Source organism: Vigna umbellata, chromosome 1, assembly GCF_029865625.1.
Source record: "Vigna umbellata cultivar VRB3 chromosome 1, Vumbellata_1.0, whole genome shotgun sequence".
In the NCBI taxonomy this organism is placed as follows: domain Eukaryota; kingdom Viridiplantae; phylum Streptophyta; class Magnoliopsida; order Fabales; family Fabaceae; genus Vigna; species Vigna umbellata.
In genome coordinates this window covers 28,180,861-28,199,295 of record NC_142165.1, presented here as the reverse complement: position 1 = coordinate 28,199,295, position 18,435 = coordinate 28,180,861, and the positions used below count along the sequence as shown (strand labels likewise).

The 18,435-nt window shown below is 31.2% G+C and overlaps 1 protein-coding gene across 2 annotated transcripts; it reads left to right on the top strand.

The window, feature by feature from the left end:
- The first annotated feature begins 14,947 nt into the window (after positions 1-14,947).
- Positions 14,948-17,563, top strand: LOC124841304 (protein phosphatase 2C 51-like). 2 transcript variants are annotated; one of them, XM_088102493.1, is made up of 4 exons: positions 14,974-15,797; positions 16,283-16,388; positions 16,535-16,587; positions 17,130-17,294. In XM_088102493.1, the coding sequence occupies exons 1-4, from the start codon at positions 15,072-15,074 to the stop codon at positions 17,154-17,156; spliced, it is 912 nt and encodes a 303-aa protein (XP_087958619.1). In that variant the 5' UTR covers positions 14,974-15,071; the 3' UTR covers positions 17,157-17,294. The 2 variants fall into 2 exon arrangements, with proteins under 2 accessions (XP_047173507.2, XP_087958619.1); XM_047317551.2 differs by lacking the exon at positions 16,535-16,587 and having other exon boundaries at positions 14,948-15,797; positions 17,130-17,563.
- The last annotated feature ends 872 nt before the right edge of the window (positions 17,564-18,435 follow it).

Genomic DNA, 18,435 nt, shown 5'->3' with positions numbered 1-18,435 from the left:
CTAATAGGAGATTCAATGGTTGCCTTATGCCATCATCTTGTTCATCTTGAGAAAGATTTGTCCTTAAATCTGGCAGGTCGTTTTTATTCTGAGAACTTCGAGATTTATTTTCACACCTCTACGAGCTTAACCTAGCTGCATTTGCATTAACACACCTCAAAATATTCAAAAGAAGAACATTTATCCAACTAAAAAACTATTGTTTACATATTTTTGTATCTCATGATCAATAAACCAAATTATAACAAATCTTAATTAAGATATTCTTTTAAAGTACAAAAACTAATTAAGAATTCAAGATTAAAGGTTAAATGAGGGCATAAATATGCACTCAGCAGTTACTAAAGGAAATGAGGGTAGTCATAGAAAGAACATGTTTCCTTCTAGTTATTGTATGGGAAAAAAGGTTGTGTTCACTAATCATAGATGGAAGAAGTTGCACAATTGTGATCGACACAAAATTAATGACCATAATGAACTTAGAAACTAAACCTCGTCCTAGACCATATAATCTACAATGGTTAAGCAAGAAAGGAGAGTTAAAGATTAAAAAACAAGTAAAGATTGTATTTTCAATTGAGAAGTATGCAGACAATATTATTTGTCATGTAGTTTCTTTAGAAGTTAATCATAGGTTGCTTGAAAAACCGTGACGGTTTAATAGAAAAAAAGAAAAGAAAAACTCAACATAATGGTTACACGAACAAATATATATTTGTTTACTAAAATCACAAAGTCACTCTTATTTACTCTTATTTCTTTATCACCTAAAGAAGTTTGTAAGTATCAAAATAAAATGAGAAAGAAAAAAGAAAAAAAAGGAAAGAAAGAAAGAAAAAAGTTAAAAAGAAAAACAAATGAGAGGAAGAAAAAAAAATAAAACAAGATAACAAAAATATACCGTCCTAGCTTAGCATACATATATATCATATCATTTCAAACATAACAAATTAAATCCTTCTCTTACCATAATATCATCCAACATAAAAAAAAAACACACATTCATAAAGTTAGCTATCTTCGTATGAGAGAGAGTATCATCCAACATAACAAGAACACACATTCATAAAGTTAGCCATAGAGTTAATTTCCCTTACCTTTTTCATCTTAAGATCTCACAACATAATTCTTCAGCCAAGCACTAGGTTACATAAAACAACTCTATAATCATTATTCTGGAACTTCTTATTTAAGTAAGCTCTCTAAAATCAATACTCAGATGAATCTCATTCTGAGAGCATGTACTTATGATATGCAATTCACAAGAGATTATACTTACCTAACACCATACTTTGAGTCCAAAATACAACAATTTCTCTTTTGTCTCAAGTTAAACTTGAATGTTAAACACCCCGTGTTATCAGATTTTTTGAGTGTTTCATCCTGCACCTCCAATTTTCTAAAATGCCCTTAATTAATAAGTGGTTTAAAAGTTTAATCTTTTGATTATTAAAAATTTATGTGCCACCATTGACTCCACCTCCATTTTCCACCAATCAAGAAACATGCATTCTTGCCTTCTGTACCTCTTCACCCCTGCACCCCTTGCACCCTTCACTCATGCACCCCTACACCTCGTGCATCCTACACCTCCTGCATCCCATTTCATTTTTATAAAAGAAACCCTACGCTCTTCCACAACTCTTCACAGCTCTTTGATAATATTTTTTCTCTTGAGAGTGATTGAGTATTGTCTAAACAGAAGGATTGTTCGAGTGTGCACTTTGGAGTGGTGTATCGGCAGCTTGACTTTGTGTTGGTGCAGTTTCGGTGTCTTTGTCTTCTTTGTGCTTTTTCTGTAGAGAAAGGTTAGTATTTGTTTTTAATCTGTGTGCATAGATAGATTTCATGGTTGGAATGTTATTGATGGAGATGTATTTTATTTTTGTTAATTTGTTTGCATGCTACCAAAACTAAAGGAAAAACGAAAAAACAATATGAAGTCATCGACTACGAATAGCCGATGCATGCCGATCGGATGTGGAGATCCGATGGATGCGGATCGGATATAGACATCCGATTACAGGAAATTTCGGATATAGATATCCGATACTCTAACTTAGATTATATTAAATATTATGTATGTTTACCTTATTTAGTTTATTTATTTTTAATATTTCCTTTATTAGTTTAAATTAATTTTTTTATTTTACATATGATTTTGAAACAAAATAAGAATAACCGAATGCACAGAAATCGGACTTGGAGATCCGATGGTGATTCGGATATCAATATGTGATACATGTTTAATTTTATACATAAAACTTTAATTATGTTATTGTTTTAATTATTTTATTAATTTATAATTAATTTTAAAATTATGTATGATTTTATATTAGTCTATAATGAAATTAGATATTTTTTAATTGATATAAATTTTTTTCTGAATTTATTAAAATTAATAAAAATAATTTAGAATAAATATATATATATATATATATATATATATATATATATTTATATATTTTTTAATTGATATATATATATATATAATTATATATTTTTAATTGATATATATATATATATATATATATATATATATATATATATATATATATATATATATATATATATATATATTGGATTTCCACATCAAGATGTAAATTTTTTCTCGCAGTGTCTATATTATTTGTAACATGCTTGTTATTCAGCTGACCATACATTTTTTATCTGGAAAAAGTATTTTAATACTCAATTATTACAAGGATTAGCATTTATTTAAAAAATTGATGGAACAATAATCATGTATATATTAGATTTTCATAACATATTCGACAGCCATTCACTTATTTATATAAATTTTTAGTTATTTTACTTATTATTTTATTATTTTATTATTTTATCATTATATTTAAGTTTATGTATACTTTTTATGAATTTATAATATAATTAGATAATACGTAATTGTTAAAAAATAATTGTTACGAATTTTTCATATTTTTGCATGTTGTTTTATGAATATTATTTAAGTAGGTTTGTTTTATATAAAAATTTAATAAAACGATTTAACTTTATTTTTATAATTATTAATTTTTGTTAATATAAAAAATGCATTTTAAATATTTAATTTTTATAAGTTTTAGATATAAAAATTGTTATGAAAATTTTTAATAATTTTTTATATAGTTTTAAGTTTATTTAACTTGGTGGATTTTTAAGTTAGATTATATTGTTAATAAATTTATAATTGTATAATTATTGTATTAGTTTTTGATTTTATAATATAATTATAAATTTTAAATTTATTGTATTAATTTTTTATTTTTTTATAGGTGATTATAATTTAAATGGACGAATATTATTATGGGATGGATTCTGAAATAAATTGTATCATGCTATCAGAATTTTCATCATTTATAAATGAGGTTGCTGATGAAGATTTGACGAATAATTTCACAACAAATGAAATTTTTTCTTTTCGGAAAAACTTAATTGAATGGGTAAAAGGGATTGCATATGATCTAGGATTTGTTGTGGTAACTATAAGATCCGATAAAGCTACCGGTCAACCTGGGAGGAAGACATTTGTGTTGCTAGGATGTGAAAAAGGTGGAAAATATAGAAAATACAAACCCGACCAACCTAGTACATATGGCACCCGAAAATGTCAGTGTCCTTTCCAGTTAAGGGGCAAACCATCTGGTAATGGCGATGGGTGGATATTACAAGTGATATGTGGATATCATAATCACGATTTAGCAAAAACTTTAGTGGGTCATCCTTATGTTGGTAGGTTAAATCCTACTGAACAAGCAATACTTGTTAATATGACTAAAACCCAAGTAACACCAGCAAATATTTTGTTGACTCTGAAACAAAATAATTAGCATAATGTAACTACAATAAAACAAGTTTACACAGCAAGGTATACATATAAACACTCATTGAGAGGGTCGAGAACTGAGTTGCAACAATTGATGATGATGTTAGATCAGGATAAGTATATACATTGGAGTAGATGTGCGGAGGATTCTGAGGTTGTCAGTGACCCCTTTTGGACACCTCCTGATGCAATCAAGTTATTGAATGCATTTAATGTTGTTTTGTTAATGGATTCAACTTATAAAACAAATAAATATCGGTTGTCATTGTTAGAGATTGTTGGTATGACATCTACTGGGTTAACATACTTAGCCGCATTTGCATTCTTATCAAGTGAGTGTCAAAATAATTTCACTTGGGCTCTTCAAAAGCTTAGAGGTTTATTTTTGACATCTGAGGTCGGTCCTGTCCGCATCTGCAGCAGCAGGTGGGTCTCGAGGGATGGACTGCTAAAATCCAAACTGCCTCAAAACACGCTCAGGCAAATGTCGACACAATGTCTCACCAATCCTGATCCATCCCGAGAACATACAAACGTCGTAAAAAGAACGACTCTCCCGATGTGACTCCTAAGGGTACCAGATGACTAAATCATATGTCAGCGCATCCAAGTGTACCCTGACCTCTAAGAGGGTGGAACCCTGCCTCGGCGACTCCCACTTTGCAGCACGCGGTCTGTCTTCCATGTACGAAGACATCAGACGCCTTCTTCCCAATGTAGGGAAGTGCTCATATATACAACTCTACAAAACAAAAAATTATAAATTATTTCATAGTCGACGTCAAAAAAATTCAATCAAATCAAATTGTAAACTAAATTTCTACCTGTAACAGAGTCAAATAACCTGTCATCTGTCTGGTTGAAGCCAAGCTGGTATCTCTTAGTTGGTCATACATGTATGCTAGTGCAGCAACGCCCCAAGCATATCGGCCACATGCGTGTACGACTCTAAAGAGCAAAAGATAAGACACGCGAATGGATGTGGCAGTCTTATCAGCAAATATACGACATCCAACTAGATGCAACAAGTATGTCCGGGCAGCATACTCCCACTACTGCTGCTCAAAATGCTCAGCATAGATGTCTCGAAGCCAGTTCACTCTGACTTTCGCACCGTGAGCTGCATGTAACTCAGCACCAACTCTCTCGCCATCCACGCCTAAAAGCTCCACAATGGCGCGTCTACTGTCTTCAAAATCTACTTCCTCTAGATGACATAACTGCCCTAAAACTGGGAGGTGTAGCAATGATGACACATCATCTAAAGTCACGATCATCTCACCCACGGGGAGATGGAAACTGCTGGTCTCGAAATGAAATCTCTCTACAAATGTCAGCAGTAGACCCCTAACGATGTCTCTAATGCCCTCGTGGCAGGATCCTAATCTAGTTAACTTCTTCCCATGGGAGATCATTTTGATCTCCTCCCGTTCCTAAACAATAATATTTAATATAAAATTATTTCAACTAAACAATAATCATTAAAATTAAAGTTTTGCACTCACCCGACCCTGCCATATCGTATAAGCAACATGGTGAATGTAATGTGTCAATACTGAAGCGTCTAATGGACCTCCAGGAAATCCACCTTCAGCAACATCCTCACGATCCTCCTCTTGCTCAATATCATGCTCCTCATATGCATGATCCTCAACTGCATTCTCGTGAAACCTCACATCTCCATGGTCCTCAACATGAATATCAGAATCAACTGCTCCACGTCTTCTACGAACAGAAGCAGTAGGTCTCCACCTCTCACCCTGTGACGAACTCTCTCCACGATGTGAAGAGAAACCTCCTCGAGTACGAGCCATGTCTATTCTAAATTTCTTTATTAACAATAATATTATAATAATTAAAAAAATTGCACTAATGAAAAATATTAAATCATTCAAAATAATTTATTTCAAATAAAATCAATTTTACTAATTCATTATAAAATTAAATAATATATTATTACAAAAAAAAATAACTTAAATCTCTAAATTATTATAAATATTTCAAATAATTACAAAAAAGTAATTAAAACATTTTTAACTAACTGTAAAAATCTAATATTTCAGAAAACAAAAAGTAAAAAAAAATCTTCTAACTATAAAAAAAATTAATTCAAATCTTGATTAAATATAAAATTAATTCAATTAAAACAATTTTATTAAAATAAAAATCAAATAACTATAAATTAAAAAATTATAACAGAAAGTTTAAAATAATTACAACAGAACATTTAAAAAAATTAAAACACGAATTTTTGAAGTTATTATAACAGAATATTTAAAATAATTAAAACAGAAAATATAAAATAATTAAAACAAATAATATAAAATAAATAAAACAGATAAATTAAAATAATTAAATTTATTTAACTAAAAATAAAAAACAATTAATTCGAATCTTTATATAAATAAATAATTAGTTCAATTATAACAATTTTATTAAAATAAAAATCAAATAACTATAAATTAAAAAATTAAAAAAAAAATAAAACAGAAAATTGAAAACTATTATAACAAAATATTTAAAATAATTATAACAAAAAATATAAAATAATTAGAACAAAAAATTAAAAAAATTAAAACGGAAAATTAAAATAATTAAAATTATTTTATTAAAAATAATAAAATTATTTCTTTATATCAATAAATAATTATTTCAAATATAACAATTTAATTAAAAGAAAATTCATATAACTATAAATTTAAAAATTCAAACAGAAAATTTAAAATAATTATAACATAACATTTAAAAAAATTAAAACAAAAAATTAATAAAACATCTAAAATAATAACATTTCAAATAATTCAACCAAACGCAAAAAAAATAAACCCTAAATATTAAATTAAAACATAATATAAACAAAATAAAAAAATCAACCTAAGAATCGAGTACGGAGAATCGATAGGGGCTGAATCGGATCTCCATAATCGATTCAGCATTCATCGGATCTGGACATCCGATAAAGGCTGGATCGATTATGGAGATCCGATTCAACACTTGTCGACTCTCCATGCCTGGTTCACCCAGATCTGCACAAGAAATCTACTAGTTATGTATAAAAACCAACACAAACCAACCTCAGTTGGGTGCTCAAAGGGACTGTGGGTGGGTGTTTCTCTGCACTGGTCGGCGCTGGAGGAGCTCCTTTATCTCTCTGGCGCTCCAACCTCAACACGCAGAATATTTGATTGTGTGTGTCGTGTGCCTGCAACCATTACAGAAAACTCTGAAAACCACACCAGACACCATCTATACACAGAATGAGAGTGGGAGCACTACCTTCGCGTGGACGACCAACGGGACGAGAACGGGACGACCTCTGTGCGAGAATGGACGAGCTCTGTCTGCGACTGCGAGAATGGACAACCTGTGTGTGTGACAATGGAAGACGAAACTGTTGTGTACTGGGTGCTACTGGAAAGAGGAAAGGCAGAGGAGAGGGTGGTGTGTGATGAACTCTGGAGAAATGAAATGTGATGAATGAGAATGAGATGCGAGAGAAAAAGCGTGGAAATAATATTTGTGCTGAAAGCCAGAATCTTTGACCACTTTTAATTTTTTATTTTAAAATATTAAATCCTTCTTAATCATGGGTAATGTAGGTATTTTAAAAAAATTTGGAGGTGCAGGATAAAGCACTTGAAGTTACAGGATGAAACACTCAGATTTTTTTAGAGAAATTTGGGTTGACCAGCATAGGCTATCTGCACCCACCATTTTATTTTTCTGCACCTCTTGACAGCCCCACTTGTTTGTTTTGTTTTTGGGCTGCACTTCTCTTTGAACATGTGTTACTGCTGCACCTCCACTTACACGCCACATCTCATATCATTAACACTCTATTTATTGTCCCCATCCCACACATTACTCATGAACTTCTATTTCTTTTGTATTTTTGGTTTTATCTTTTTTTAATTAAACTCCACTTTTTACACATGTCCTATCTTTTAGAAAATAATAAAAAATATATAAAATTAAAAATATTTAAAAGATGAAGTTATAGAAATTAAAAAAATATGTTTTTTTTCATAAGGTATAAATATTCGTTTAACTGTCCGTGTCGTATATGTATCTCTTAATAAATAACAAATGCGTATAATAACTCAGTACCTATCACTTAACAACTTCTAAAAGTTTGGATTTTTTACACTTTTCCTAATTGCATCAACTAATTTAGTCTCCTCCTAATCCACGGTAGAAAAAATATATAAAAATGATAACCGAATAAATTAGGAAAACCTATATTGAAAGTGAATAAGTTCATATTTTTCAGTTTCCCAATTATAGTAGCCTCTATAATGGATTCGCTGAGCCAATTTACCTCTTGTTTTGCAAAATCTTCAACAATGATATGAGACCACTAGAATGTATGTCAATTCAACTTTCACTCAAGAAAGAATTTTCTATTTCTACAATACATTATTAAGGGTGTGTTTAGTTAAAGGAGGAGATTTGAGAAAGAACGAGTATCGAAAGAATTTGAGAGTAAATTATGTATTATTTTTTTAAAAATATTTAAATATGGTTGAAAATGAATTTGAATGTAAAATTTGTAAAAGATTTGAATAGATTAAAAAATGTTTTAATAGATAAAATATAAAGATTATCAAATTATCATTAGTTTATTATAATTGAAAAATTAAAATATATAAAAGATTGATATAATGATTAATATCTGTATTAAATTGTAAATTAAATATTATAAGATGTTCTATTAGATGCTTTAATCAATTACGCTGAAACCTTTACGTGCGAAAGTTAATAGAAACAATATGAAAGTTTGACATAATAATAAGAAAATATATTATTATTATTAATATTATTATTTTGCTTTATTATTTATTCTTAATATTACTTTCATTATTATTATTAAAAGTAACTAAATTTCGCACTTGGAATTGATTCTCTCATCTATTGGATTCGATTACAGTATTGCAGCCTATTTTCTCACATCCTCAGACGATTCCATGCATTTTCATACATTATTACAAGGGGTAAAAGTGCTTTTTCACTACAATCACCCCGAAATCTCTCCTATAAACTAAGAATGAAAATTTTCTATACCCGATAAATCATCATCAGTCATCACTTTGAAATCCATGAAAACAAACGTAAATTAAACCGTAAATTAGTCAAGTCAAACCATCGTTTACAGTACATCATCCCAAAATGAACATAACATAAGCAAGTTTAACTCCGGCTCAACAAAATATCATTATATAAATTTTTTTTTACAAATGGTGTGATTGGCTCAAAACCTACACTTATAGATCTTTAAGCATTTTCAAGCATTAGAAAAACGTCATTAGCTATATCATTTAAAATATTAATAATATTAAAGATTGAATAATAATCTCTTCAGGATATTTTAGTGTATCCAGAATATTAAATTTCATCAATCTCTCTCTAAACTTCATTATCCAAATTTCAAAATATGAGTCTTGGTTCTTATTGTTTTTAAGAATGATATTCTTGAAATGAGTGGAGGTACATCATTGTCTTTCTCACCCTCCAAGTCCCCAAAATGTAGAAATTTATTGGAAAGATCATTCACTTTCACCAAGAGATCTTCAATTGAAGTAGATGAATTGATAATGCTTATATTAGCCAATTATATCACTACACTATTTCTTTTTTTTTTTTTCAAAAGAAAGAAGAGAAAGGGAAGTATATACATAGTATTTATGGATGTTCTCAATCTTACATGACATTTTCAAATTTGTTATGACTTATAACACACGGAATAACACATTTGTTATGATTAATAATTAAGGCTAGAATATTTTTCGTCGTCTTTCCTATGTAGCATTTTTCATCCTCTTTAAGTCTTCTATTATAAGTACACATAATCCTTAAGAATTTTAGCATATTTAGGATTTACTTAATTACTTCTAAGAGAGGGATTTTCACCTCATTTTATAAAAAGTCTTCAATAATTTAAAGTATAACTTTTCTCCCTTCTTTTTTTATGCGTTGTCGAGCAAATTAAACATGTAAATTTTTTGAAATTGAAGGACAATTAAAGTAGGTAGATTGAGGTGAAATAGGTGCAAATTTTCCATACTTCTGTCTTGTTTTTCATCACTTTTTTGAGTTGGACTAGGATTTTGCAGCTCCTGACTTGTTCCAAGAGCTAAATACTTACATTCTTAGGATTAAGAGTAATTTGGGCAAGTGATTTATCAATTACTTTTATATGTTGTCAGTTTATGATGTTTTTTTATTTTTCCGGTTTGAACGTCTAAAATATTTATGTTAAGTTTGTTTTCATTGAAACTACAAGGTATTAGAAATTATTATTATCTCCTCAAAAGTTACTTTAAGAGATTTTATTTTAATTCATTTAAAGTTTAGGACTAATTAAAATCTTGGTATACTTAACCAAAATGAAAATTTTACCTGAAAATAATAATTGTTAACCATCAATTACCTGAATTAGTTTCCTAATGGTGTTTCACTTCACTTACTATGAGATCTTGATTTTGCTTGATGAAAAATATATAAAAAAGAGCACCGTTTATTTGTTGTGAAACTCTATAGTCTCATGGTATAAACAAGTTTGCGATTATTGAATCTAAATATATTATAGTTTATATTTGTTGTGCTCAAATCTTGTCAACGAAACAACAATTTTCTGATTTTGAATTGAATGGATATCATACCCCTGTTTTATAACAACACGAATAAGAAATATAATTAAGAATCCTATTTTAAACTTTTGGACTAAACACATAAATAAACTTATACCAATTTATTAATTTTCTTTATAAAAGGTTATCTTAGAACAAAAAAAAAAGTTATCTTTTTGAAAATCACCAACTTAACCGTTTTTATTGGTCGACGAGTTTAACAACATAGTTACCATTTAGAATATTATTTCTTTTATGTATAACTTATCTCCTCTATTAGATAAAAAAGTATTTTCTAATATTTACTCAATCAATAAAAAAAATCACATTTAGAAGTTAGATTTCCCAAACTTGACTCCTAACACGTTCCTTTTAAGTGAAAAACGCATTGAAAAGTTGGACACAACTACTAATGAGTTGTAAAGAGAGTCATAATTTTGTAATTAATTTAGAAAAGAGAACATTCTTAAAAAGAAGACTGTGAAGTAGTGTATGAGTTGAAATTTATGAGATATTCAATAAACAGTTGAATAATATAAGTCCCACCACAGCATAAAATTGAGTCACAAGTGTCCAATGAAAGAAGTTAAGGCTGTCGCTAATTGCCAGTTACGTGTGTCTTTTTGATGGAAACTCGGCGCCGCAAGTAGAAAATCGCTGCTGGCATAAGATATTTTCCCATAACTTCGGGTTACACGTCTCATTACAATAATTCACCAAGTAGAATGTACCCAACATTTAAAAAATAAAAAAATTAACAAAACAACACAAAATCAATCATACTACAAAAGTATACCAGTTAGAAAAAAAAAATAATAAATAACATAAAAACAATTTTTTTATAATATTGGCTGGAAAAATGACAAAAACATCCTCACAGCAAAAAAAATCCACAACGAGTATTTAATAAGTTTTCGAAATAACTATATGGAGACACGGGTTTTTCTTTATTAGACAAGCAGAGACGGGTTTTCCGGTACTAATGAGTAACGGCTATCTATACGATTATTGAGATGCTATTATATATATATATATATATATATATATATATATATATATATACATGTATATGTATATTGGAGTATAAGGTCGAGATTAATGATTTAATGTTCAGTGGATTAAAGTTTTTTCTATTAAGAAAATGCTTATAAAAGATATTCTCAATGTAAAGTCACTTCAATATTTGATAATTAAGATATTAATAATGTAATAAATATAGATTATCTAACTTTTTATTTTAAATCTATGTTTATAGATTTTAGAGTAGAATTTTGATTAGTAACGAACTAATTACTACCAAATTGTTACTAATCATAATTTACTTTTAAGTTGTTTAACATTAGAGTTAATTGTCTTAATCATTAATCAAACGGTCAAACTTCTCGATCGATCCTGGTGGTGGTTCATTCGTGCATCTCAATAACAATTGACCAAACAATTATATGGTACACAAGCCTCAAGCTCGAGCTTGAAATGACTGGTGAATGAGTTTATAATTAGATGGGTGGCAGTCACTGTTCAGGTTGTTCATGGGTGATTATGATCCCTAGCTGTTTGTTTGGGGAACCTCTAAACCTTTAAGGGAAGGGCACATGACACTTTGAATCTCACACCAACCAAAATTTGAAGAGTCAAATGTTGTGAGTTCCTGGATCTGGCTTAATCTAACAGTTGAGGATAGTTAACTGAAACGCCAAACAACGTGTCCAACCTTAATGCCTATGGCTAAACACTAAGCAATCTAGCAACACTTCGCATAACCTAAATATTTAGGCAATTAATGGTAAATTTGTTTGGCCACCATCCAAAATTAACCACCAATTATGCTCATAAACCTTTCCTCACCAATCTAGTTTAATTAGGAAGGAAGAAGTCCCTAGCCACCTAGAAACCTATGGAAATATTTTCTTGACACTATAACAAATATTTTAGTATAATTTAGGTTATAACCTTGTATAGTCCTTATATTTGTACTGAAATTTCAATTCGGTCCTCAAGTTTCAAGTAGTTTCAATTGGGTTCTCATTTTTGAAAATGTGATGCAATTGGGTCCTTTCCGTTAGTACAATACTCATAATGTTAACTCAATAACACATGTTAGTGATGACTCCATCTAGTGATGATCTGAAAACCATACTCATTCATGAGTTCATCAGAACAAGGAATAAGTAGTAGAAGACTAAGGAATGAAGGAGAATGGATGCAAATTGAGGTGGAGGTGTGGTGTTTGGTGTATTTCGATGCAAGCAAGCTTGACTAGCTATGGAAGGAGGCTTGAACTCTAGTGACTCTTAGTAAAGAAATGACTGGAGTAATTTCAACAACTTTTCTCTATATAAATGTCAAAGTTCCTTTTACAAAGGTGGAGATGTTGAACTTATAGATCCATTCAACCTTTTTCGTGATCAATTGTGCCCTTGATCATCAGTCCTTAAACAGGATCAAATGCCACATGTAATGATATGAAAAGAGATAAATGTGTCACATGGGAAAGCAAGCCAAAAACCTAATCATGTTCTGAGAGTTGAAGGTTCACACTAGGCGCGATGTCGTGGGCGAAGGAGATGTGCGTTGAACGATTTTAAGCATTTCCAAGTAAAATAATGTTTCTTTAATCCTTCTTTTGGAGTATCTTCTAATTCTTCTTGAATTCTTCTCATCATACTTCTTGTAATATATCTTTGTTAGTCCTATTATATATATATATATATATATATATATATATATATATATATATATATATATATATATATATATATATATATATAAATAAAGGAAGATAAATTTTTTTGTTTTTATTTTATTTTTTTAATTATTATTTTTTTAGTTTTGTTATTTTGATAATTATTTTCTTCAATTCAAATATTTTGTTATTTTAGTAATTATATTTTTAAATTTAGATAATCAATCATAATAAAAACTTATTTACATAATATTATTTATTTTAATATTTAATTTTTTTTATTAATAACTGTATTTATTTATGCTAATATTGATAAGGTATTTCAATGACATGAATATCTTTTAAACTCTTCATAATTAAGGACGAATAAAATTAAAAGCGAAAAAACAAGGATGTTTATAAGGGAAATATAAATTGAAATGTTCCCTATTAATTTTGTTTTATGTCATACATTTTATTAGTAGTTTTTAGAATTTATGTTCTGAAACTAATTCATATATAAATTTGTGTTATCGAAAAAAAAGAATTAAATATGTTTTTATTTCCTAAATTATTGATCGTTTTTGGTTTTCGTCCCTCTTTCAAAATAAGGTATAATTTGATCCTCGTTCTATTCGAAACTTTGGTTTTAGTCCTCGAAAACTAACACCGTTAAAAATGTGGTAGTTTTCGAGGATTAAAACCAAAGTTTCGAGGACTAAAATCAAAGTTTCAAGTACTTTATTTTGAAATAGGAATGAAAATCAGAAACGGCCAATAGTTTAGGACTAAAAACATATTTAATAAAAAAAATTAATTTGCATTTAAGTTTATACTGTTGATTGATCAAGGTAGAAAAGAAAACATTTTCTATTTTTGGAATATCTACTCACTTACGTGAGTATTTCTTTCGAAGTATAATGTAGTTGTCAAAGTGGATACACGAGTGATTCGTAGACATAATGATGTTTCTTCTACGTAGCTACGTCGTACGTTGTCATTCCTAATACCAACTTCTAGGAAACATACAGAAAATAAAAGAGAGAAAGGTGTACAAAAAGATCAAGTAAAGCTATAAAAAATAATATTACTTTTAAAGTACTTAAAATTAAACTAATCCAAAATATAGAATTAAAAATGCATCAAAATAACTTCGTTTCACATTTTTTTAACTTTATATTTTTCATCTAAAATTTAAAATTAAAAACCAAACCTTATTTAATTTAAACATAATATTATACGTGTCTAATGTAATTAGAATGAAACAAACATACATAATATAACTCTTAACGATTACTATAAACAGAAATTATGAATGAATAAATTTAGGGCATAGATCTTTATTTAATAAATTTTTATGAGAAAATTAAAAAAGAAATCAGATGGCAGACACAGAAATGAAAGGGGATGTGTGCTGTGCAGTAGTGGTTGGAAAAAAGAGTGAAATGGTATGTGAATGGCAGAAATGAGAGACGCAACCGAGGTTGAGTGAACACGTGTCTTGGAACCTCGCGGAACTGAACAAAAGCAAAATTTACGGAAAGCAACTTCTGTGATGCCACGTAAACTAACCTATGACTCTGACCTTTCTCTCTCTATTCATATCATTTCCTTTCACCAACTGGCCCCACACTTACCTCATCTTTCACACATCCGTATCGCATCCCCCAACATCAACGCTCCACGTACCTGCCTTTCAATCTCAGTCGTCCACGTCTCCTTCACAAAAATCCAACTCACTGGTCCATAAATATCCACCTGTTACGCCATCACACCCTCCCTTTCAAATCGACGGTCCACACTCCACGCCTCTCAGATCTCGCAATCAAACACTTTAAATTCCCTCCTTCCACGCTACACCTCCTTTCTCTTTATTGCCGTTTTTCTTATTTCCATCTTATTGGCTATTCCTCTTCTGCTGTCTTCTGCTTTGTTCAGTTCGTTGCATGCAAAAACCACTATGAAGAAGCCAAAACACCACTCATCGTCGGCCAACGCTGACCGGCGAGTGGAGCCTGATTCCGGTGAGTTTGTCGCCAAGATGAAGAACGGTCGCCAGAGACGGCTCAAAATCAAGCAAATGAAGTACACTTGCCAGGCGAAGATCCGCATCAGGAATGGAACCGTCGGCGTCTCGCCGACGCCGGCGGAGGACCTGGAGGGAGGGAGCAGAGAGATTCATGAACGCGTGGAGATATCTTTGTCGCTGGCGGCGGCGTCGTCGTCCTCGGAGGAGGAGGAGCGGTCATTGTCGGAGAAAAACGACGGTGTTTTGTCGTACGGGTCAACGTCTGTGATTGGGAGCAGGAAGGAGATGGAGGACGCGGTGAGTGCGGAGATAGGGTTTGCTGCGAAGGAGAAAGGGAAGTACGACTTCTTCGCGGTGTACGACGGCCACGGCGGAGCGCAGGTGGCGAAGGCGTGTCGCGAGCGGTTGCACCGGCTGGTTGCGGAGGAAGTGGAGAGGAGTGAGAGTCCCGTGGAATGGGACTGGCAGGGAGTGATGGAAGGGTGCTTCCGTAAAATGGACAGCGAGGTCGCCGGTAATGCGGCCGTCAGGACTGTGGGTTCCACGGCGGTTGTAGCTGTGATCGCGGCGGAGGAGCTTGTCGTCGCTAATTGCGGTGATTGTAGGGCTGTGTTGGGAAGAGGAGGTGAGGCCGTCGACTTGTCTAGTGATCATAAGGTATAGGTGTTACATCTTAAATTAATTAAATTCTCAAATTTCTACTTTATTTTTTATTCCATAGACAGTTCATTTTTTAATTTTTTTTTGTAAGTTTTGATTTTTGTACATTATTATATGTTAAAAGATGGCGTAGTACCGTTTTCATTGGCAATCTAAATATGTATTTACTCATATACTTAAAAACAAGTCAATGTTCTTCAATTTGATGGCGAAAAGTTTAGTTTGTCAAAATTGTTGCTGGCAAGTGAATGTCTGGAATGCGTGTATGTGTTATGTTTAGCGTCCAGAAGAGAAAGATGTCGTTTTGTCGCATTGGAGAGTCAATTATTTCAATTATTGTTTCGAGATTTACGATCTTCTTTGAAATGAGGTTATAACAGCTTTTGCATTGTTAATTAATTTTTCGTTTCTTTTTTCATCACAAAGCAAAATTTATTGTAAGATAATGAATGACATTGTGGTTCCGTTCTGTATGCACACAGCCCGATAGACCAGACGAGTTGATGCGAATCGAAGAGGCTGGTGGAAGGGTCATTAACTGGAATGGCCAGCGCGTGCTTGGTGTTCTTGCTACTTCAAGATCCATAGGTTAGTTTCCACCTTTAAATCTTTACTCACTATAATACTGGTTTTCAACCGTTAATTAATTAAGCACTTAGCGATGTTGCTTCGGGGTCGTGTGGATTATCCTTGTGGTTTGGCATTTTTTTAACACAACGTTTTTATCTGATCAGCATTGAAAAGACAGAAGAATCTTGGCTCCCTCTGGCTTTTTATTATCAGTGTCGTGAGTATGGCAGAGCAACGTTGACCGAAATGAGTATTATTATTATTATCGGCTTTCTCTGACCTTGAATTTGATTTTTACAATTAGTACCTTTAAACTCTTTAACTACTAAGATGACAAACTGTTGCTTTAATCCCTCCAGTATATAGGAATATTAAAGAATGTAATTAACGATGTTTCTTCTATGTAAAACAAGTTTGCCATAAATCAATGATACGTTGGACAGAAATAGAACAGTTATTCAAAAGCCTTAATTGCTTCTCGTATAGGGTCAATCACATGGAACCCTTAACTAATAAATGGAGAGGGTTTTGTGGTGTGGATATGGTTTACCTCAAGATTAAGGAATCTTGATCAATCAAGTTCCATGGAACAGTCTAATCTCCATTTGTTAAAATATGCAAACTTGAATCATTTATTTTGAGCATCCTTTTTAATTGGTAAAGTTGAATCTGTGCTTTATGTAACAGATCTAGAAAGGATAAATGAAAACCATAATATTTAACAAGAATGACTGTATCTGAACATTGTTTGAAATGCAGGAGATCAGTACCTTCGACCTTATGTGATATCAAATCCAGAAGTGACAGTGACGAAGCGAAGCAGCAAGGATGAATTTGTGATACTAGCAAGTGATGGATTGTGGGATGTTATGTCGAGTGAAGTTGCGTGCCAAGTTGTAAGGAAATGCCTGAATGGACAGATTAGGAGAGTGTGCAATGGAGTTGGGAACCATGAAAACCGTGCTGCCGAGGCTGCAAGCCTCTTAGCTGAGATAGCATTGGCAAAGGGAAGTAAAGATAACACCAGTGTCATTGTAGTTGAGCTAAGAGGAACGGTAACATAACATCTCAGTGTCTACAAAAACATGTATTTTCTTCTCTAATTCTTGCCTTCTGCTTTTGGACTAATATCCACTCAGGTCTTGCATCCTCAATGCCACGAGAGATTATCTACTACCACATAATTACGAGTACTTACATCGGTGTTTCTTCTTTTAATAATGGCCTCTTATTAATTCTTCAAATATCTAAAATGTCGCTAAAGTTTTGCAATTTTTTTTTGCTAAACTAGCTTGGACAATGTAAAGGACAAACATTTGCTTTACTGACAATATACATTTTTAAGAAAATTGACAGTCCTATTTTCTTGAATAAAGGGCTATTACAAGTATAACATTTAAGCTTGAAGATTCATATTTTACAGCATAGGAGGAAGGATATTTTTTCCACAAATGGCACTGTTGAATTTCCTTAATTTGACCAGTTGCAACTTCACTTTCCTAAATAATGTAGAGAAAGGTCCAGAAAACATGCCACACATACATTGAATAATATCGTGTAAATCTATGACTGTGATGTTATGTACAGGGGTATATATTAGAGAGTAAGAAGCAAAAACATGTAACAACAGAAAAATCTAACTTTGATTTGATTATCTAACATTCCTATTCAAGTCAAAAGCTTTGTAACATTTTATAACACCAATCAATTCTCTTATACGGCTAAACCTTTCATATTTTAGAACTTTTGTTAGTATATATTAACTAGCTGAACATCTGATATGCAATGTTAATTCTCTAATTTCTCATTTTTGATATGTTTATGAATGAAATAGAACCTAGTATTTCTCATTTTTTATATGTTTATGAATGAAATAGAACCTAGTTTCAATGTATTTGCTTCTATCATGAATGGTTAGCTTTATTTAGTTTTGTTTTAAACTTTAATAAATAAATAAATTGAATAACTCATTATTTACTTGAAACATTATTTATAATTATAAGGAAATCAAATTAAAGACTTAGACTTTGTTTACTTGAAGGAGATTGGAGGAGATGATTTGGGG